General features: G+C 41.6%; 2 protein-coding genes across 3 annotated transcripts; both read left to right on the forward strand.

The window, feature by feature from the left end:
- Window positions 1-5078: 5078 nt before the first annotated feature.
- LOC104448491 (silicon efflux transporter LSI2) lies at window positions 5079-10406 on the forward strand. Its single transcript, XM_010062331.3, has 3 exons — window positions 5079-7201; window positions 7293-7482; window positions 9986-10406. Exons 1-3 carry the CDS (start codon window positions 6008-6010, stop codon window positions 10246-10248), a joined length of 1647 nt encoding a protein of 548 aa, XP_010060633.2. The 5' UTR covers window positions 5079-6007; the 3' UTR covers window positions 10249-10406.
- Window positions 10407-17752: 7346 nt separating this feature from the next.
- LOC104448499 (silicon efflux transporter LSI3) lies at window positions 17753-20880 on the forward strand. 2 transcript variants are annotated; one of them, XM_010062343.3, is made up of 4 exons: window positions 17753-17951; window positions 18395-19784; window positions 19878-20067; window positions 20515-20880. In XM_010062343.3, the coding sequence occupies exons 2-4, from the start codon at window positions 18564-18566 to the stop codon at window positions 20775-20777; spliced, it is 1674 nt and encodes a 557-aa protein (XP_010060645.2). In that variant the 5' UTR covers window positions 17753-17951; window positions 18395-18563; the 3' UTR covers window positions 20778-20880. The 2 variants fall into 2 exon arrangements, with proteins under 2 accessions (XP_010060645.2, XP_010060652.2); XM_010062350.3 differs by having other exon boundaries at window positions 18442-19784.
- Window positions 20881-22971: the final 2091 nt, after the last annotated feature.

A 22971-nucleotide genomic window follows, 5' to 3' on the forward strand; every position in this document is an offset into this window, starting at 1 on the left:
CATTCCTGAGTGTTGTTCCCTCAGCATCATCTCGTCCGGATGAGAATTCTATTAGATCGGTGTAAACCAACAAATGTAGGTACTTTTTTTTTTCTTTTTCTGGCAAGAGCGAGTCCTAACATCCCAGGCTATAGAAAGAATCATTGATGATTGATTTGACCAGTTTCTATTGCTTGGGTAAGCGAGGCCTTTGTTCTGTGAAGTTGCTCCATGCTGGGATACTTGGCGGTTTCCAGAGAATCTCTAGCTGTTTGCTGTCGTGTTTGCCTTATCTTGCCTGCGCGTATTATAAAGCCTGTGGCCCCGTGTTAATAGATGATATTTGACCCATCATTCTTCCGAGCTATCTGAGCTGTTGTTTATAAGCTTTGCGGTCATAGACCATGGCCTAGCTTCGTCAGGTTATCACGAGTTCGTTTCACTATAAAATGAAAGAGGGACCAACCTGGAATGATTACATTATTCGTTGATAGCAATCAGATTGTACAAGAAATGAGTAGTATCGCGTGGGGGTTCTGCATTATTTTACCGATAGCATGTGGATGCTAATTTTGCTTTCAAAGTGAATGATGAGAACTACATGAGGAACTGAATTTGCAATGAAGCAAAGCTCATTCAGAAGCTTGTAAGGGCGAGGGGAACGAGTTCTGCAACGTAGAAATGCAGTCCTTTTCAAGTTGAGAGATTGTATCGTAGTCGACGTTCATCATTGTGGCCGCGACTCATGAGAATTTTTTTAAAGTTCATTGGATCAACCTCATGCAAATGTTGGGAAAATTATTAAAACAATCGTAAACCTTGCACTTGTGGTATTTCAGTCAAATCTTTTAATATTATCAATTGAGTGCTAAACCTTTTTACAATTTGTTAATTTAGTTATTCTAGATAAATTTGATTGAGATTTGTTAATGTGCATGTTCTCGGCCGATGTTGATGTGGAGTTATTTTATAATTTTTTGAAAAAAATTGACTCATGTTAGTTATTTTTCATTTTATTTTCTTTGTTTTGCATTTTCCTTCTTCCTCCACTGGTCGTTAGGCCTTGATGACGATCATTGATCGGCCACAATAGAGGTTGACGTTGAGACTCATGAGATTCGATGATTAAAACCTTACTCGAGGCTAGCGAGGCAGTAGCACTAATATTGATATGTGACGCGACACGACACGACATGTCGATACGTCTTTTTTAAAAAATAGAGAATTCGGACGTGTTGACACGTATATGAAATATATATTTATATATATGATAAATTATCATTTTTATGATTATTTTAATTAAATCGATTTGATTCAAAATCATAAATAAATAAATAATAGAAAAAGAGCCTATAATGAATTTACACTAAAAACATTAATCCACTATTTGTTAATATTATTAATTGTTCCAATTTGACAAATTTTACTCTATTCCGATAATCTATAAAACTTGGAGGAAAAAAAGAATAACAAAAATACATTCTAGACTTGCATGTTTGAATGTGTTGGAAGAGATGAGAAGAAAACAAACTTATGATGAATTATATATCATGGGAAGTGAAAATCAGAAGAGAAGAGAAGACTAGATTTTTTTCTTTACCCATTTTTATTTATTTTTATTTATTTTTTTGACATATTTACATTTCAATATCCCATTTGTTAAAATTAATCCAATGCGGGTCAGAATCATGTGTTGGAATTCTGAACTCGCGTGTTAGAATTTTAAACTATGACACAATTGTTGACAGAGTGTAGGCAAGTGTTGAAGAGTGTCGGACAAGTGTTTGAGTGTTTGATATAATACGAAAGTTCTCGGAGAGTGTCGGTGATTTCTAGGATCCAATTGGAATAAGGCGAGGTGTCGTGACCTAAATTTCGAGTGCACCACCTAGATTTAGGCTAATGGAATACGAAATCTTTAAACTTAGCTCAGGCTCTCCTGCTCGTACCAATTCGCGACTTAAAGTTTAAATATTTAACATGCAAATGATTATTATTTATGAGTCGCCATTAATTGGTTTACGTAGGTTGATTAGACACGTAAGTAAAATGATGGGAGAGTTATTTTACTCCTACGAACTAGAGACTAAGGGTACGGGGACTTTGTTATACTAGATTTTTCTAATGCCCTTTCGGTACAATTTATTTTTAATTTCAAAAATGTTTTTGCAGACAATTTGGATTTATTTTAACCTAAATTTATATCATGCAAAATGGTGATCACACGGATGCTCAGTCACTATTAAACAATAAAAAAACTTCCATTAAAAGAAATACACACATAAAACATTTTTTTGGGCTTTCTTTTATCTTGGAATTGAAACGTGCATTTTAACTTCATGACCTAACTTTATTAGCAAGCAAATTCTAATTAGATGAACCTAACATGCAAACTAATTGGCATGCGCCTAATGTTTTTGTATTTTTTTTTTTTGAAATTCGGAATTAATAAAGACCCTAATTAAACTATCTAAAAAGGGAATGATTTTCTAATTTATTTTAGGGATTAATTTGACTTAAACCTTATCCTATTTTAGAAAACTATTTTTTTTTAAGAAAAGTGAGATTATCTAAATGTGCGAACATTATTTAATAGTATATCTATAAAAAAAAATTCAATCTAATCTATTCCAAAAATTATAAAAAAAAAATGCAATCCTAAAAATGCAATCCTAATTTACTAAACCAACAACTCTGATGCAAGATTTGATTTTTGATTTTTGATTTTTTTTTTGTGTTTTTCGAGATAATCAATTATCAGATAAACAATATATCTAAACAATCAAGATATTTATCAAATAAATTATTAAAATAATTGAAAAAATAAGCTATTGTCTCACGGGTTAAATTAACGATTACTCTAACTCTAAACATCATGACATATAAAAAATGTTCAAAATAATTAAATTAATAATTATAATGATTTAATGATTAAAATACTGTCAAAATGCCCAGAAATTAATATAATTAAAAAAAAATGATCTGATGTTTTACAAATCAAATTAATAATTACAATAATTTTGGCCAAAACCCTGCGGTTAATGCTCACAAGATTCATGAAATGAATACTGATATCTAATGTTCCAATAACTAAACTTAAAATAAATAAATAAATAAATAAAATAAAATAAATGAAGAATAAAAATAAAATAAACTAAACTACCTAAGGGGGACGGCAGGTTTGGAAAAAACGCAGACGACGGGGGTATGCGCCGTTCGAGCGGCGTCGGGCGAAGGCAGACCGGCGGGCGTCGGCGAACCGGCAGGTGGCGACGGTTATGGCGCAGGCTGCGGCAGAACGGAGGTGAGGCGTCGGGTGGTTGCCGGGGACAGAGGTGGAGGCTGGCCGTGGGCGTCGGATCGCGAGGGAGCTGCTGGCGCGATCGTCGGGCAGAGGCGCAGGCGGGGGCGGCGTTCGAGCGGCGATGCAAGTGGAGGCGAGCAGGTCGCTACTCGCGGCGTCGAGCGGAGCGGAGGTGGCGCGGTTGGTCAAGCGCTGCCGGTGGAGGCGGAGCAAGGGCGTCGGCGTCGGGGCTTCTGGCGTCCGGCGCTACTGGTGCGGGCACAGAGACGCGGAGGTCGCGGGGTGCGCAAGCGGAGGCTATCTGGGCGGTGCTCGGGCGGAGGGCAGTGCAACCGGGGGCTGTTAGGCGTCGGAGGGCAGCACGGCGACCTGCAAAGGGAACAGAGAACAGAAGCAACGGCGGAGGAGTCGGGCGCGGGTTGCTGGGAAGCGCTCGGAGATGTGGCGACCGACAGAAACGACGGCAGACGAGGCGACGAAGCTTGCGGGCGAGGCGGATCTCCGGTGTCCAGGCAGCAGTGGCGGTGGTGTTTGGAGACGGCGAGTGGGGATTCGGATGGCGGAGTCTCGGCGGCTGGCGGAACGGCGATGCTCGGGCGAAGGGCAGCAGGCGTCGGGCGCGACGGAGACGAGCGGGATGCTGGGGCAGTAGCTGGCGAGCGAGTGGCGCTCGGGGCTGTGGAGATGCAAAGGAGGGGCGGAGATGCAGACAGCCGAAGCTTCCCCTGGAAGAAGATCACTTTTTTTTTCGCTTTTTCTGTGTATTCGGATGCTTGACTTCTTTCTTTTTTCGGCAACTTGCTGACTTCCTCTTCTTTTTTTCTCTGTAACATTTTTCTTTTTGAAGAGAAGCTCTCTCTTCTTATTCTTCTTCCTCCCTGTGCGTCCGAACAAGCGAACGAAAAGCAGAAGCTCGAGCAGAAGCTGCAGCCCACCGTCGCCGCCCGTCCCGCCGCCGCACCGCACGCCGCGCGTCCGCCGCTCGCCGCCGTGCACCGCCTGCCCTCTCCTCCGCCCAGCCCCGCCGGACCTCCCCGGCGTCCCCCTTGTCCTCCGCCGGCCTCCCCTCGCCGCCCTAGCCGCTGGATTAGCTCAACATTTTTCTTTTTGATTAATACGAAAGCGCATCAGGTCAATATAAAAGACACCGGCATGCAGGTCAATATAAAAGACACCGGCCTACAGAAGCATGCCGGGTCGATGGGCTACGAAAGCATGCTACGAAAGCACAATGGGCTACGAAAGCAATGGGCTTTGCATGCTATGAAAGCACGATGGGCTACGAAAGCACGCGCTACGAAAGCAATGGGCTTTGCATGCTATGAAAGCACGATGGGCTACGAAAGCACGCCGGGTTAATTTAAAGGATACCAAGTTATGAAAGCACGACGGGTCGATGAAAAGAACTTTGTACAAGAACTCTGCGTTACGAAAGCAGGTCAGGTCAATTTAAAGGACACCGGATACGCTGGGTTGATGAAAGGGACTATGGGCTACGAAAGCACGCCGGTTCAATATAAAAATCGTTTTCTCACGTCAAGTCGTGTCGTTTTCTCTTCATTTTCTACGTGGTCCCTGCAAGCTGATTAGCAGCATTCTGTGTAAAAGTCGTGCGAGGAAGAGTCGGATTCTTCTGCCTCGGTTATGAGCTCATCGATATTGCCTGGACATTTCGGGTTTATACATATCTCCTTGGCATTTTCTTCTTGAGTTTCCGATCGCCGGAAACCAGATTTTGCTGAAGGCCCACCTGTAATTCGGGACTTGATAAAGATCGAAGGCCGAGGTAAATTTTTTGCAGCCTTTACGAGTTACATTTTCTTGTTATCTATCATGCTGTTCAGCACCTGCAGTTTTTCTAGGATTAATGCCCCCAGTTTCGAGCTCTGGCACTGTTTTATCATCCCTTGCGTATCGCTACTTTAATGTGATGTGTCCCAAAGTCAGTTATTATAGCCGGCACTTACACGGGAGTTGACTAATTTGTGGTTGGTAAGTAAAGGGATCACCTAAAAAAAAGTGCGATTTGCCAGTTGCCTTTATTTTCTCGTGATTATGTTTTCTTTACTTATGTCAGCGAGAAGATTTTAGAAGTTGGTCCGTATTTTAGTATCCTGTCCCTTGCGCTCGAGATCGCTCTTGAGATTCGTTTTCTAGTGAAAAGGAACAGCAGACAAAAAAAGTTCAAATTTAAAGTTTGGTTTCATTTCTTTCCTCAGAGACAAATCCATAATTCATTGATGGGCTCTCTTTCGAGGAAAGAGAGATGTTAATCTAACAACTCAGAATCTAGACAATTTCTTGTTGCCCACTTCGTGCAGATCACGAACAATTCTTCAACTTGGACACGTTTGTTTGAATCTTGAATCTTCACCCCCGAAGCTTCAACCGACTATGACATTTTACAAGTAGCCACTCTTATCGACTTAATTCAGCCAACTTCCAACTGGCTTTTCTTCCTTCACACGTACACTTACCGTGCCGCACAGGTTTTTAGACTTTCATGCATGTAGACTTCGCTACCTTGTTCTAGGATTTCTTCTTTAGCCGCCATTCTTGACTCTGCGAAAGTTGACAGCTTCCCTAGTGCTGATGTTCATCTAGCTTTCTATGTAATGGACTCTTCTGCTGGTATCCTGTCAAGATGTCTCTGGTGAAGTTATAGCAATTAATATCCTCACCAATTGAAGTTTCGATTTCGGGAAACTTGTAAATCTTCCAAACATGGCACTTGCTTCTACCGAAAAAGTGATTCTCGGGTCTATTGCCTTTGCGATATTCTGGGTATTGGCCGTTTTCGAATCTGTGCCGTTCCTACCTGTAGGAAGAACAGCAGGTTCGCTCCTTGGAGCGACGCTTATGGTCATTTTCCGGGTCATAACCCCAGAGCAAGCTTACGCTGCGATTGACCTCCCAATCCTTGGCCTTCTCTTTGGGACGATGGTGGTTAGTGTATATCTGGAAAAGGCCGATGTGTTGAACCATCTGGGTAAGTTGCTCTCCTGGAAAAGCAAGGGAGCACATGACTTGCTTTGTCGGATTTGCTTGATCTCTGCCATTTCAAGTGCTTTCTTCACAAATGATACGTCTTGTGTTCTTCTGACTGAGTTCGTGCTTAAGATAGCCAGGCAACACAATCTCCCGCCGCATCCATTTTTACTTGCCCTTGCGTCGAGCGCCAATATTGGGTCTTCGGCGACTCCCATTGGGAATCCTCAAAATCTAGTCATAGCTATACAGAGTAAGATCTCATTTGGGAGTTTTCTCGTTGGACTCCTTCCTCCAACGGTGATCGGGGTTCTCGTCAATGCGCTGATTCTTCTATGCATGTACTGGAAGCTACTGTCCTTCCAAAAGGACGAAGAAGATGCAGCTTCTGAAGTAGTAGCTGAGGAAGATGTGAGTTCTCATCCATTTTTGCCCGCCACAGTGTCCCACTTCACATACCTAAACTCGCAGGAAGGGAACTCTAGGTTCGAGCCAATGGAGATACAGAGCCCTCCCTCAACCGTAAATGGGAATGCAAATCAAGTCGAGTCGCTTAGAAACTGGTCGACTTCTTATGAGAATGAAATTCACCAGGTCTCAAGCAGTGCGCCTGCCTTGGCAAGGAACTCAACTGCATCGGAAGAGACGCTTCACAACGGTGCTTCTCAGAAAAAGCATGAAACGGCTGCTTCCGATTTTGTCGTATCTGTCAACGGGTTGAATGATGTGTTCCCAGTGAAGCATTCAGAGGGGAAGGAAACACTTGCCCCTCGATTTAAGAGGATACTATGGAAATCACGCGTTTACCTTGTCACCATCGGTATGCTGATCTCTTTTTTGATGGGTCTGAATATGTCTTGGACAGCTATTACCGCCGCCCTGGCCCTCGTAATTCTCGAGTTTAAAGATGCTCAGTCTTGTCTAGAGGAGGTATAGACCCTCTCTGGATTCTATGTGCCGGAACTCTCGATTAGGGAACTTGGGATTTGCTTTGTAAGTCATTTCTTTGTGATTTCACCAGGTCTCCTACCCTCTGTTGATATTCTTTTGTGGAATGTTCATCACGGTCGACGGATTCAACAGAACTGGAATTCCAAGCACTCTCTGGGACTGGATGGAGCCACATGCCAAAGTCAATTGTGCTAGCGGGATAGCTGTTCTTGCTGTTGTCATTTTGGTGCTGTCGAATGTCGCTTCGAATGTGCCAACCGGTATGCTGAATTGCTGATCCTACTCCTGAATAAACCCGACATTTAATTAGTCTAACAGAATCCTCAACTTGATTACCTCTTTGGTCTAGGGCTTGTCTATCGTGCCGATAAGAAACTTCAAACCAGACAGTTTACAATGACCGAAATATCTTTGTAGGCGTTGAAGCTTTAACAATTGCACAACATGGATGCATTACCTAAACTCTTACATGTTCTAACTATAATTGGTTCGATGTCTATCCCTCGAACCTATTTGTCAATGCCATCCTATTTAAGTAAGACCAAAGATTTCTTCTTACTTGATGTGACATTTTGCTGATCGATCATTTGCCTACAAACAATACCATAAGGTTGTACTTAGGGATAAGCATGGTCAAATTGGGCTGATCGACACCTAACCTAGGGGCTAACCCCCATAGTATTGGATAGGGGTAAGCATGGTTCGGGTTGGGCCGGTTCACCCTCTAATCCAAGGACCAACCCGCACAGTGTTGGTCCTCAATTTTTGGGACCGATGACCGACCCTATTGAGCTTGGGACCGAGGATCGGACCGACTCAATGGGTTCGGTTCGGTTCGGTTCTAGAGTCAATCCAAGACCAATCGATAATTTTTTATTTTATCTTTTGTACTCCCTAAAAAAACGATTGAGGACCGGACTGATCCTAATGGGTTTGATCCAGTTTCAAGGTCAACCCAAGACTAATCAATAATTTTTTATTTCATTTTTTGTACTCCTTAAAAAAACGATTGAGGACCGGACTGACCCAATAGGTTCAATCCAGTTTCAAAGTCAACCCAAGACTAACCAATAATTTTTTATTTCATTTTTTGTACTCCTTAAAAAAACGATTGAGGACCGGACCGACCCAATAGGTTCAATCCAGTTTCAAAGTCAACCCAAGACTAACCAATAATTTTTTATTTCATTTTTTGTATTCCTTGAAAGGGCAATTAAGGACCGTATCGACCCAATGGGTTCGATAATGAGCGAGGTCAGCTAAGAGATGCAAGTGGTGATGGTCAAGTGGGGTGAGTGTCGAACAAAATGAGTATCGAATGTTGAGCGGGGAGCAACAAGCCAAGCAAGCATTGAGCGGCGAGCGGAACAAGTGACCCAAAGCGAGTGAGGCGAGTGGAGAAGTTGTTTTTTTCGATTTCGGCAAATTGAAAACTAAGATGACGTATAAGACAAAAGAGAACGAATACTAGATGAGGATGCCATAATGAGTTGTTTATACCTTTTTTTGGACGCCGTGAGGATTCTTCACAAAATTATTTTCCTCATTCATAAATTATGATTATTGACGCCATAAAAAAACTTAAAAATCTAAGTTATTAAAAAATAGTGTAAAATTACTTGAACTCCTCATTAAAAAGTTGTTTAATGTTGTTGACGCCGTTTATTTTAAAGTTTTCTTTATATAAAAAATAAAAAATAATATTATATATATTCAGGGTTGATCCGAATTGGACCGACCCGGAACTCTTAGGACTGAAGACTGACCCGCACAGTGTTGGTCCTAAAATTCTAGGACTAAGGATCGACCTAGTCTCGCTAAGAACCGGGCCAGGACTGGCAGAATTGGGCCGGTCCAGGGTCGGTCCAGGGTTGACCCTGGACCGATGCTCACCCCTAGTATTGGTCCCCAATTTTTGGGATCGAGGATCGACCGTGTTGAGCCTAGGACCAAAAGTCGAACCGAACCAATGATTTGGGTGTGGTCCGGTTCCAAGGTCATCTCGAGACGAACCGATTATTTTTTTGTTTCATTTTTTGTATTTCTTGAGAGAACAAACATATTATTTCAAATTATATATCTATCGATAATACGACATTGAGAAACTAAATTATGAACACTAGTACATATCAAATACAGATATAAGATAAGGTAATAATAGAAATTTCATACTTGCACGTGAGGCGAGCGAGGAGAGGCTAAAGGTGAGCAACAAGGTGAGTGAACAAAGGCAAGTAGCAAGACGAGTGAGGCAAGTGAATAGAGACAAGCCACGAGCAAGGCGAGCGAGGCTGAGGTGAGTGAAGAGAGTTCTATTTTTTATTTTTATTTTTTTTGGTCGAATTAGGGCAAGGTTTTATTCTACTTTCTAATTTACACAGCAAATTGAACTGCGAAGAGAACAAAGGAAGAGACGTTAGGGTTTAGAGTAGACAAAAGTATATAATATAAAATAATATATACGTAAGGTTGGTCCGGACCAACCCTAAACCTCTAGGATAGAAGACCAACCTGCACAGTGCAAGGTCCAGGGGTCTCAAGATCAAGGACCGATCCAGTCCTCTAGGGAACTGGGTCAGGATCGGCCAGGTTGGGCCGGTCCAGGGTTTGTCCAGGATTGACCCTAGATCAATGCTCACCCCTAATTATACTTAGTTTATGTATCTTATCTTGACATGTCCACGCAGAGTCCACATTCCTATTCTAATGTTTTTGCCTTCCCTTACTTCTTTAGTTCAATGTTTTTAACACTTTGTTCTTCAGTTCTCTTGCTTGGAAGCCAGGTGGCTGCATCGGCAGTTGCTATTTCAGCCGTGGAAGAGAGGAAGTCATGGCTCATATTAGCTTGGGTGAGCTCAGTTGCAGGGAATCTCTCGCTGCTCGGATCGGCGGCAAACTTGATTGTGTGCGAAAAGGCTCGCCTGGCCCCAAATCTTGGCTACACTCTATCCTTTTGGAACCACTTGAAGTTTGGAGTCCCTTCCACCATTATTGTAACAGCCATAGGCTTGGCACTGATAGGATGACAAGAAGTAACTAATAGCATCTCTCTTGGATGCTCGATAGATCTTTCAATTAAGGCAATCTCCTACTGAACTCGCTATCAGGTTCTTATGCTATCTTTTGTCCTAGGGATGAGGGAACAAATTGAAGAATAATATTGATTTTGCTCATTTCCCACCTAGAGCTGAGTGTTCTTTTATGCGGGAGTATCAACTTCTATCGATCCAATCTTACACTCAACTCTTGTCCTGCCCAATCATTACCCTTTAAGCAAAGTTCAATTTTGGCTGCAATTTGATTTGATGGTTCAAGGTTGAAGATGTCAATCCTATGAGAAAGTTACCAATTCAACATACTAGTTGTTGATCGACTACCAAGTTATCGACTCACACGTTTGTTGTTGATTTTGAGGCTGCTAATTAACTACCTAGCAATTAGCAATTAGAGGTTGTTTTGGTTTATTTCCATTTCTATTTATTAATCTTTTAAGGTGACTATTTGGCTTCCAAGACTAGTGTACAAATTTTATAGTCTAATATTTGATACATGCATTTGGTCTTAGTTTCATGCATTTAGTCCTAGTTTTTTATGAGTCTTTACCAAGAGCCATTTCTGTTTTTATGATTCGAAGAGCCATTTTCTGATTTGATGGTGGACCAGACTTGCATTTGAACATAAGTGAGATTTTTCAAAATACATTCTAGACTTGCATGTGTGAACGTGTCGGAAGAATAGAGAAGAAAACAAACTTGGGGATGAATTATATATCATGAGAAGTGAAAATCAGAAGAGGAGAAGATTATATATATTTTTCTTTCCCCATTTTTTTTTCTTTTGCATATTTACATTTTGACCTCTCATTTATTAATTTTTTTTTTTAAAATTAATCCAATGTGGGTCGGAATCATGTGTTGGAATTCCGAACTCTGACACATTTGTTGAAAGAGTGTCGGACACGTGTTTGAATGTCCGACATGATACAAAAGTTTTCGGAGAGTGTCGGTGATTTCTAAGATCCAATTGGAATAAGGCGAGGCTTGCTCTCACTAGGTGAGATTTGAGCTTGTCAAGATTTGGCAACTTGCAAGATTCAGCAAGATCGATGAGGGTTCACCTCACCAAATCTAGGCGAGCTCAAGCTTCGCCTGTAGCCAGTCACCGGCCATCGCATTGGGTTGGTGATCGGAGGAGGAAGAAGGAAGATGAAAAAAGAAAAAAAAATAGAAAAGTCAATTTTTTTTTTTAATAAATATTGTAAAAATTGTCCACACTGTGCTACATAGAATGGTTAATATCAATGTCATCAATTTCTGATGAAATTTGGATGGAATGATTAAATTGAGATTTTGTCAAAATGTTTAAGATTGAATTAAAATAATCAAAAGATTATGACTTTTTTTTATTAGAGAAATGTTAGAATTGAATAGATATAAGTACAATAAGTTTAGGACGTTTTATTTTTATTAATTAGCCATGCAAATGTCTGTATACTTGTCACAACCTAAATTTCGTGTGCAGCACCTAAGTTTAGGCTTATGGACTACTAAGTCATTAAATTTAGCTCGGGCTCTCCCAAGCCTATACCAATTCGCGACTTAATGTTCAAATATTTAACATACAAATGATTATTATTTAGGAGTCGTCATTAATCGGTTTACGGTAGGTCGATTAGACACCTAAGTAAAATAATGGGGGAATTATTTTACTCCTACGAACTGCAACTAGGCCCAAGCAAGATGAACTTGGTTACACTAGATTTCTCTAGTGCTCTTTCGGTATCATTTCTTTTTAATTTTCAAAAATATTTTTGCAGGCAGCTTGGATTGATTTTAAACCTATTTCCCTAACATATGAGGTGATCATACGGGTGCGCAAATCACCAATTTAACACCCAAGAAAGTAATGAATAAATTACGGGACTTACCTTGTAGTAATGAAAGCATCTGCGTTGTTAGATAAGAATTCACATCAATAACCTATATATGATTTCTAATTAACACGCAGTTTCTTTCTTTTTTTGTTTTCACTTAATTAACAAGAATCTAATCTATATGCAATGCAATGCTACTAATCTAGCATGCAATGATATGGCATGATAGTATAGCCTAACTATATAAATGAGTAAAGTAATTTTTTGTGTTTTCCTAATGAACATGCAATGATTAAATATGCAATCTAAATTAACCAAAATGACCTAATCCTAATGACAGACAATTTCTAATTAAATAAACCTAGCAACAATCATTGAATGACGTGCATTGCATAAACCTAGTTCTATATGACGTGCATATGATTTTTATTTTTCTTAATAAGCATGCGATCTATCCTAATATGCAATGACATGCAAAGAACATGCAATTTAAATTAATGAAACAAAAATCAAACATCCTAAATTTATGTTTTTGGTATTTTTTTTATTTCAAAAATTCAGAATAAATAAAATGCTTAGTCTAAATGTGCAAATCCTAAGGCATGCAATATTCTAATATGAACCTAGTCTAACTTAAACATATTTAAGAATAAATAAAGCAATCAAGACGAGACATTGAAAATCATCAAAGATATCATATATCGTTTAGATCAATGAATAATATCTAAATCAAACTTGATTTTCTCGCTAATAAAATCGATAAATTGATCTTAAGCCTTAAATATCAAAATTTCAATTTTATTTCCGCTTGATTAATTATTCCATCTAAAGCCTTATAGATGTAATAAAAAATCATAGTGTGGTTGCGAATTAAACAAATAAGGAGATATGTCCATCGCTTATAAATGTGCATGTAATATACCAATAGACGTATATTGGGAAATAAATAAATTAAGCGTGAGTATTTACCTAAATTTGAAAATTATTTCCAAATCCGAGCTTAACAGGATCGGGGTCGCAACCAGCTCCTTGATGGTGAAAGGCGACGGATGGTGGCGAGCAGCGGTGGCACGGAGATTCACGATCGAAGCTGGCACAGTTCGATGAGCCTGCAAAAATGAAAACTTCGAAAGTTGACTTGGCTCGTGGCTGCTTGAATCAGGAACGTTAGATGCTGTAATGGTGGTGTTCCTTTGTTAACGAATCTCCCATCGCCGGTGGAGATCAGGGTTGGACGAAGACACTCGCGGATGATTTGTAGGCGTGGCAGAACAAGTGGCCTTTTTTCAAGTCAAAGTCAATGGATCTTCTTCATGCAGCAAGTGGAATTGTCTTCATGCAGCAAGTGGAATATTCAACGTGAGTGCTTTCGGCAAAAGAACCACGCCTGGAATTGCTGGAACTTAACGGTGAGCGTAGAGCTCGTGGCGTATCAGGTCAGCGGCTTAGTCGTTGAGGTTGGGGCTCGCATCGACAGGTGCTTAACGTCGCCGGTTCCGTAGCAAAGGGATAGCACGAGCGGTGTTCTGACCAAGCCTTGTCCGAAGGACCCCTCTTCTCTATCTCTCAGGTGTTTTGATCAACGTGCTTGGAGAACTCTGAATTGCTGACCTCCGATTTTTGTGTGTGCTGTGCTATGGCCGTCTCAATCTTCGCGTGTGGAGGGTACTGCAGAGAAGAAAGCCAAGTGTTGCAGATTGACTGCACCAACTTATTTGCCGATGGAGGGGATTCGTCGTCGTTGTGGATCCCAGTCAAGTCAGGCCCTCATCAATGCAATAGACAATAGGAGCAGCGACGTCCATGGGCGGTGGACTGCAACATCGTCAAGGTCGGCATCGATCTAGCCGGGGCAAATCAGAACAACTTGTCCTTTGGAAGCTGCAGCGAGTGGACTGCAACATCGTCAAGGTCGGCATCGATCTAGCCGGGGCAAATCAGAACAACTTGTCCTTTGGAAGCTGCAGCGAGTGGACTGCAACATTGTCAAGGTCGGCATCGATCTAGCCGGGGCAAATCAGAACAACTTGTCCTTTGGAAGCTGCAGCGAGGCTACTGGTGGTATTAATGGGCTTGGCGAACCTGGCTTTTCATATGGGACTCCTCAATCGGCAATAGGAGGTGTTGCGATTCCTGATGCTTCACGAGCACTCTGTACAGAAGCTTCCCCTCACGATTTTTCATCCAATTCAGTGTATGGCCATATCTTTAATTGTGAGGCCTCCTCCCTTTTTGTCTATCGTGAGCTTGCTTTTATAGCATCCGACTCTGCACTTCAAAACAGGAAATATGAATATACTAAAGAAAGCCACCGACTGACTTCCTTTTTTTGTGAGGTTTTATTCTTTCTTTCTTTCCCTTGTATGCATTGCGGATCCATGTGTCCTCATTGAAGAATATTTTTTAAACATTTCTTCCCATCAGCTAATCCTTTCTTGCCTTTTTCTTATGTCTTTGTCCGCAAGTTTACATTCACACGATCAGCAAGAAATCCTTTTTTCCCATTAGCTCGTCCATTGATTTTATTATTTTTAATAACTCACCAAAGATTGATCGAACATTGCCAAACTCCCTTGCTTGTAATTGAATTTTTCCAGATTCTGAATCTCACAAAAATGAGCTTGCATTATCTCCTCGAAAATACTGAAAAATCCACCATCAATTCTCCATAACGGGCTCGGGCTAATTTGCTCTCTTCGTGGGCTCAATCCAACTCATTAAATTAAAGTTCAGAACTACCAATTCAAACCCATCTGTCACTAGCTTAATGTAAATGCATATTAAAAATAAACGTACCTAAAAACTATATACTATGCAATTAACTATTTTTCTAATTTTTTGATGCAATAAATGACTAAACGAGTCGTCAAAGTTTAGGTGTCAACAATACTCAAACGAGAGAAGTATTTGTTCGAAAAAAAATAAAATAAGAGAAGTACAATTATACGGTCCATCAGCAGTGAAGTACCCATATGTACGTAAAAGTGACGTTTGGTCATTTGATTTCCGAGAATGCATCATCTTTTCCGCAATCCCCGCTCCGTGTAAATTAATCTGTCCCTAAAGAAATGTCGAAACCCAGGAAGTCTCTCTCCCGACCTTGAGAGAGAATCTCGCTTTCATCTCGCTCGAATTCTGCAATGCCAGAGCAAAAATCAGACAGGAAGCACTTCATTTGCAACCTTCTGCTGAATCGCTGTCCATTGAAATTGGCAACATCATAATCGATGGTCATCACCGGGTAAAAAATCCGAATAGAAACAATCCATCAGCAATCGGCTAACGTCTACCGAGTCAAGCCGTCTACTTTGACTCTTCTAACCAGTCTGACGATATCATGTACAGTGGCGTCGTTATCTTACCGAAAATTGTCGTACTAGTCTCGTGATTAGGAAAAACAAAAGGCGGACACTCATGCGTCGAAGGGGACCATCCGTTGTGAATAAAAGGCCACTGAAAATTCATTGCGCCTTTGAATGTAGCTACGGCGGCTGACAATGTGGTTGACGTCGCGATCGAGTGGAATAAAGAAATACAAAGACTGCTTTCACGTTCTCTCCGGTGATATTATCGAAAACATTACGTCGCGCGGACGGTGACGTCTAGCCTGATTGTGCTCCTACTTGTGATTTTAAATTTCTCGTAATTAGACATCTTTCGAAGGAAAACGGGCCGTGCCAGCCAATCCGCCAGTGCTTGAGGAAGAGCATGGAAACACTAAAGATGAACTATTCTCAATGCAGGTTCGAGCATGATCAGGCGAGGGGAACAAGTTCTGCAAGTAAAAAAGCAGTCCTCTTTAAGTTGAGAGATTGTATTGTAGTCGTTCTTCTTTGTAGCCACGACTCATGAGAATTTTTTTGATGCTTATTTGACCAACCTCATCTAAATGTCGAGAAAATTACCTAAAAAGTTGTAAGCTTATTGCACTTGTGGTACAAATCGTTTATCCCAATTGAATCTTAAACCTTTTGACAATTTGGTAATTTAGTCATTCTAGCCAAATTTGATTGAGAATTGTTAATGTGCACGCTGGTCGTTTTACGTGGCACAATCAACATCGATGTGGACTTCTTTTACAATTTTTTTTTTTTAAAATTCAACTCATTTTAATTATTTTTTGTTTTATTTTCTTTTTTTCGTCCACCAGTTGCATGGCCTTGGCAACGATCTATGACTAGCCACAGAAGAGGCTAACGTCGAGCCTTGTGAGATTTGATGATAAAGCCTCACCTGAGCTTGTCGGGATAAGGCAACTCACAAGATCCAGCAAGGCCAACAAGGCTTCACCTTACTAGATCTAGGAGAGGTCAAGCTTCGCTTGTGGCTGGTCACTAGCCATCACCAAGGCTCAACAATCAGAGGAGGAAGAAGAAAATTGAAAAAGAAAAGAAAAGAAATTGAAAAAATTAGAAAATTCAATTCTTTTTGAAAGACTATAAAAATTATATACATTATCGTCAATTATATCATGTAGGACGACTAACATCAATGTCAACAATTTTTGACGCAATTTGATTGGAATGACTATATTGGCATTTTATCGAAAGATTTAGAATTGAATGAACATAATTGAAAGATAATGAATTTTTTTAATTAGAGAAATGTTAGGATTAATTTGATACAAGTGCAATAAGTTTAGGACTTCTTATTTATTTATTAATTTCCCATGCAAATGTTTGTATACTTGAATAAGAGAAGTATAATTATACGGTCCGTCAGCAGCGGAGTACCTATACATCTATTAGTGATGTTTGATTATTTGATTTCCGAGAATGCATCATCATCTCCGCGGTCCCCCCTCCGTGTAAATTAATCTTTCCCTAAAGAAATTTCAAAACCCAGGGAGTCTCTCTGCCGACCTTGACAGAGAATCTTTCATCTCGCTCGAATTCTCCAATGCCAGAGGAAAAATCAGACTGAAAGCACTTCATTTGCAACCTTCTGCTGAATCGCTGTCCATTGAAATTGGCAGCATCCTACTCGATCGACATCACTGGCGTGGAAAATCCGAATAGAAACAACACATCAGCGATCAGCTAACGCCTACCGAGTCAAGGTCGTCGACATCTTGCCAAAGATGGTTATACTAGTCCAATCTTTTCTTGTCTCGTGATGAGGAAAAATAGGAGGAGAGGGGGACCATCCATCGTGAATAAAGAGTCGTTGGAAATACATCGTGCCTTGACAATGTGGTCGATTTTGGCGGTCGGGTGGAATAAAGAAATACAGAGACTGCTTTCGCGTATCTCCCTTGAAAAGTAGAGATGATATCGAAAACATTACGTCGCGCGGCCGGTGACGTCTAGCCTGACCATGCTGGAACATGTGATTTTAAATTTCTCGCAATTTGACATCGTTCGAAAGAAAACGGGCCGTGCCAGCCAATCCGACAGTACTTGAGGAAGGGCATGGAAACACTACAGATGAATTCTTCTCAATGCTGACCAAAATAAAAAAAAAGAATTATTCTCAATGCTTGTCAGAAAAATGCGTGTCCAAGTTACACGTGTCTGCCTCGAGAGCCCTCTCCTGCAAGGGTCAAATTTGCAGCTTAGAGACGTAGACCGGAAGTCCACCGTAAGGAGTTCCGAGCTACGGTTCTCATGTCAAGACGTGTCGTTTTCTCTTCATTTTCTACGCGGTCCCTACAAGCTGATTAGCAGCATTCTGTGTAAAAGTCGTGCGAGGAAGAGTCTCCTTCTGCCTCGGTTATGAGCTCATCGATATTGCCTGGACATTTCGTGTTTATACATATCTCCATGGCATTTTCTTCTTGAGTTTCCGATCGCCGGAAACCAGATTTTGCTGAAGGCCCACCTGTGATTCGGGACTTGATAAAGATCGAAGGCCGAGGTAAATTCTTTGCAGGCCTTCACGAGTTACATTTTCTTGTTATCTATCATGCTGTTCAGCACCTGCAGTTCTTCTAGGATTAATACCCCCAGTTTCGAGCTCTGGCACTGTTTTATCATCCCTCGCGGATCGCTACTTTAATGTGATGTGTCCCAAAGTCAGTTATTATAGCTGGCACTTACACGGGAGTTGAGTAATTTGTGGTTGGTAAGTAAAGGGATCACCAAAAAAAGTGCGATTTGCCAGTATCCTGTCCCTTGCGCTCGAGATCGCTCTTGAGATTCGTTTTCTAGTGAAAAAGAACAGCAGACAAAAAAAGTTCAAATTTGAAGTTTGGCTTCATTTCTTTCCTCAGAGACAAATCCATAATTCATTGATGGGCTCTCTTTCGAGGAAAGAGAGATGTTAATCTAACTTTGTAACTAATTTTTACATTTTTTCAGTTCTTGAAAGGTTCTGTAGGCTACAAAGTTGATAGCTTCCCTGGCAGGCGGCGACGTTCTTATGGCTTTCTGTCTATTGGAATCTGGTGTCGGCTCTGGTGAAGTTATTGCAATTAATATCCTCATCAATTGAAGTTTCGATTTTGGGAAACTCGTAAATCTTCCAAACATGGCACTTGCTTCTACCGAAAAAGTGATTCTCGGGTCTATTGCCTTTGCGATATTTTGGGTATTGGCCGTTTTCCCGTCTGTGCCGTTCCTACCCGTAGGAAGAACTGCAGGTTCGCTCCTTGGAGCGATGCTTATGGTGATTTTCCGGGTCATAACCCCAGAGCAAGCTTACGCTGCGATTGACCTCCCAATCCTTGGCCTTCTCTTTGGGACGATGGTGGTTAGTGTCTATCTGGAAAAGGCCGATATGTTCAATTATCTGGGTAAATTGCTCTCCTGGAAAAGCAAGGGAGCACATGACTTGCTTTGTCGGATTTGTTTGATCTCCGCCGTTTCAAGTGCTCTCTTCACAAATGATACGTCTTGTGTTGTTCTGACTGAGTTTGTGCTTAAAATAGCTAGGCAACACAATCTCCCGCCGCATCCTTTTTTACTTGCCCTCGCCTCGAGCGCCAATATTGGGTCTTCGGCGACTCTCATTGGGAATCCTCAAAATCTAGTCATAGCTATCCAGAGTAAGATCTCATTTGGGAGTTTTCTCGTCGGACTCCTTCCTCCAATGCTGATCGGGATTCTTGTCAATGCGCTGATTCTTCTATGTATGTACTGGAAGCTACTGTCCATCCAAAAGGACGAAGAAGATGCAGCTGCTGAACTAGTGGCCGAGGAAGATGTGAGTTCTCATCGATTTTCACCCGCCACAATGTCGCACTTCACATCCCTAAACTCGCAGGAAGGGAACTCTAGGTTCGAGCCAATGGACATACAGAGCCCTCCCTCAACCGTAAATGGGAATGCAGATCAAGTCGAGTCGCGTAGAACAATTTCTTTTTACAAAGTAGGCCCTTCCCTGTCGACTTTTTATGAGAATGAAATTCCCCAGGTCTCAAGCAGTGCGCCTGCCTTGGCAAGGAACTCAACTGCATCGGAAGAGACGCCTCACAACGGTGCTTCTCAGAAAAAGCATGAAACGGCTGCCTCCGATTTTGTCGTATCCGTCAATGGGTTGAATGATGTGTTTCCAGTGAAGCATATGGAGGAGAAGGAAACACTTTCCTCTAGATATAAGAGGATTTTGTGGAAATCACGCGTTTACCTTGTCACCGTCGGTATGCTGATCTCTTTGTTGATGGGTCTGAATATGTCTTGGACAGCTATTACCGCCGCCTTGGCCCTTGTAGTTCTTGATTTTAAAGATGCTCACTCTTGCCTAGAGAAGGTATAGTCTCTCTCCAGATTCTATGTGCCTGAACTCCCGATAAAGGAACTTGGGATTTTCTTTGTAAGTCATTTTTCTTCGTGATTTTACCAGGTCTCCTACTCTCTGTTGATATTCTTTTGCGGAATGTTCATCACGGTGGACGGATTCAACAGAACTGGAATTCCAAGCACTCTATGGGACTGGATGGAGCCACATGCCAAAGTCAATCGCGCCAGCGGGATAGCTGTTCTTGCTGTTGTCATTTTGGTGTTGTCAAATGTCGCTTCGAATGTGCCAACTGGTATGCTCATGCTACTCCTGAAAAGACCTGACATTTAGTTAGTCTAACAGAACACTCTGGTCTAGGGCTTGTTTATTGCGCCAATAAGAAATTTCAAATCAAACAGTGTACATATGACAGAAACATATTTGAAGGCTTTGAAGTTTTACCAATTGCACAACACGGGTGCATTACCTAAACTCTTACATGTTTTTAAATATAATTGGTTTGATGTCTACCCCTCGAACCTATTCGTCATCGCCATCCTGTTTAAGTAAGACCAAAGATTCTTCATACTTGATGCCACATTTTGCTGATCGATCCTTTGCCCTGCAAACAATTCCATAAGGCTATCCTTGGTTTCTGTATCTTATCTTGACAAGTCCGCGGAAGTTCCACATTCCTATTCTAATATTTCTACCTTCCCTATCTTCACTAGTTCAATGTTTCCAACACTTTGTTCTTCAGTTCTCTTGCTTGGGGGACCGGTGGCTGCGTCGGCGGCTGCTATTTCATCCGTGGAAGAGAAGAAGTCATGGCTCATATTAGCTTGGGTGAGCACCGTCGCAGGGAATCTCTCACTGCTCGGATCGGCGGCCAACTTGATTGTGTGCGAACAGGCTCACCGTGCCCCAGATCTTGGCTACACTCTGTCCTTCTGGAACCATTTGAAGTTTGGAGTCCCTTCCACCATTATTGTAACTGCTATAGGTTTGATGCTGATAAGATGACAAGAAGTAACTGATAGCATCTCATTTGTATGACAGATCAGACTTGCATCTGAATATAAGTGAGATTTTCCTCAAATGAATGAACTCTTATTCAGATTCTTCATCCACGTTCTTTGGTCGTGAATCAAGAAGTTCTTTATTCCTGATTGGTAGTTTCCTTTATATCTTGATGGTGAACATATTCTATTTCGAAATCCTTTATCCTTAACTGGCGGTGTTTCTTTATGCCTTAGTGATGAATTTCATATATTTCGATCTTTATCCTCAGCTAGTGGTGTTCCTTTAGGCCTTTGTGGTGAATCTATTTATCTCGATCTTTATCCTAGGCCGGTGGAGTGACTAACTATGTCTTGGTGGTGATGTTCTTCATCAAAAATCTTATTGTTACTCAAAAGGCATCCCCATCACGCATCGCTTTTACATTTCATGATATGATCACATTCATAAGTCAAAACTGGGTTCTTTTGGGCATTGGACAGATGCTATGAAACATTTCAGAATTTTTCCTCAGTAAACTTCACGACTATGGGCATGTGCAGAATGCGATAATCAGAATTTCAGACTGGAGATTAAAGCCTCATCAACGCCGCTCTGGCATCGAGTAATACCCAGTGGCACCAAGTTGCTCCGTGGGGCCCCAGTCCAGCACATAGGCGCCCACAGGATGAGCTCTCTACAGCCCAAGCTCGCACGATAATGGTTTTATAAGGAGAGGGCTAGGACTTCTGCAAGCCCTCACTGGATAAGTTTCTTTGCTTCAGGACTTCCTAGTTCATCTGAACAAAGCAGAGTATAATATACAACGTAATCTTGCACCTCACGAGGGCGAATCTCCTGCGACTTGACTTAGAATGAGATGACAAGAGCATGAAGTTGCTCCTCCTTCCTCTTTGCTTCTCGCAAAAATAGAAAGAAGACAGTCAATTTTCTCATTTTTTTTCTCTTTTTTCCTTTTGTTTTGAATTTGTGGATTCAGTGCAACTTCTGCTATGTTGTGTTTGCGGCGACGTTGAACAAGACGAAAATACTGGACATACTTAAAAATTTTCATTAAAACTTGTGTATTGGGTAGCGGCGGATTCCACAAATGATTGTCTTTCCATGTGATCTCGCCCATTCATTTAGTAAATAATCATCAAAGAAACGGTATTTCTATCCTAAGCTCCGTTTTGGATGTTTAAAAAAAGAGTCAAAGGAAAGTGTTTTTTTAGTTAATGGAAAATTTATACTTAAATTCAAAAAAAATTTTCATTTAAAAAAAAAATCAGAAATCATTTTACAAAATATGATTAGATATAAGTGTTTGGACCAAAAATTATTATTTGGACACAAGAACCCAATGTTTGTCCTGGGCTCTTGGCAGCAGACCGAGGTCTAAAGGCCAGCCTAACTTCATTAAGGTCTATCGAGAACAAGCCCAAGTCCAAAAAGTCTTGGTTCGAAACCTTGGTGCTTAGACCTTGGTCCATGGAGGTTGGGCTTGAGATACCAGCGTCGGTGGCTAGGCCTAGGACTCTAGTACTGTCGCTTGACTCCCTACCACCCTCGCTCAAGCCTTAGACCTCGGTGCTCATGCTTAAGTCCCTAGTACTTGAGTATAGGTCAATGAGGCCGAGCTCGGGTCCATCAAGGTCGGGCTCGTGACTCCGATGCTAATGCTTGAGTCTCAAATGCCTAGGCTCATGTCCATCTGGGTCACGCCCTTGTCCATCAAGGCTAGGCTTGGGTCCTTGTGCCCATGCTTATGTCCCTACGCTTGGGATCGAGTGCATTGATCGCTGGGCGCGAGACCTCAATGCCAATGCCTAGGTCCATAGACATCAAGCTTGTGTCCATCGAGGCCAAGCCCGTGTGCATTGAGGCTAGGTCCGAGACCTTGATGCTCGTGCCCAAGTTCATCGAGGCTAGCCTAGGTCCATCAAGGTCTAGCCTAGGACTCTGGTGCTTGTGCGGCTGTGCTTGGGTCCATTGAGGCTAAGCTTGAGATGTCGGTGCCTGCACCCCTGTCCATTGAGGTTGGCTTGGGTCCATCAAGGTTCACCTAGGGACTTTGGTGCCCATGCCTAGATCCGTGACAGTCGTGTTCGGTTCCATTAACCCGAGACATCAAAGCCCGTGGCCCTAGTCCCCAGCACACAGATCTATTGACATCGGACTAGGATTGATGCTCGTGCTTGTGCTTGTGCTCGGGTTA

The sequence above is a fragment of the Eucalyptus grandis genome, chromosome 1 (assembly GCF_016545825.1).
Source record: "Eucalyptus grandis isolate ANBG69807.140 chromosome 1, ASM1654582v1, whole genome shotgun sequence".
Classification (NCBI taxonomy): Eukaryota; Viridiplantae; Streptophyta; class Magnoliopsida; order Myrtales; family Myrtaceae; genus Eucalyptus; species Eucalyptus grandis.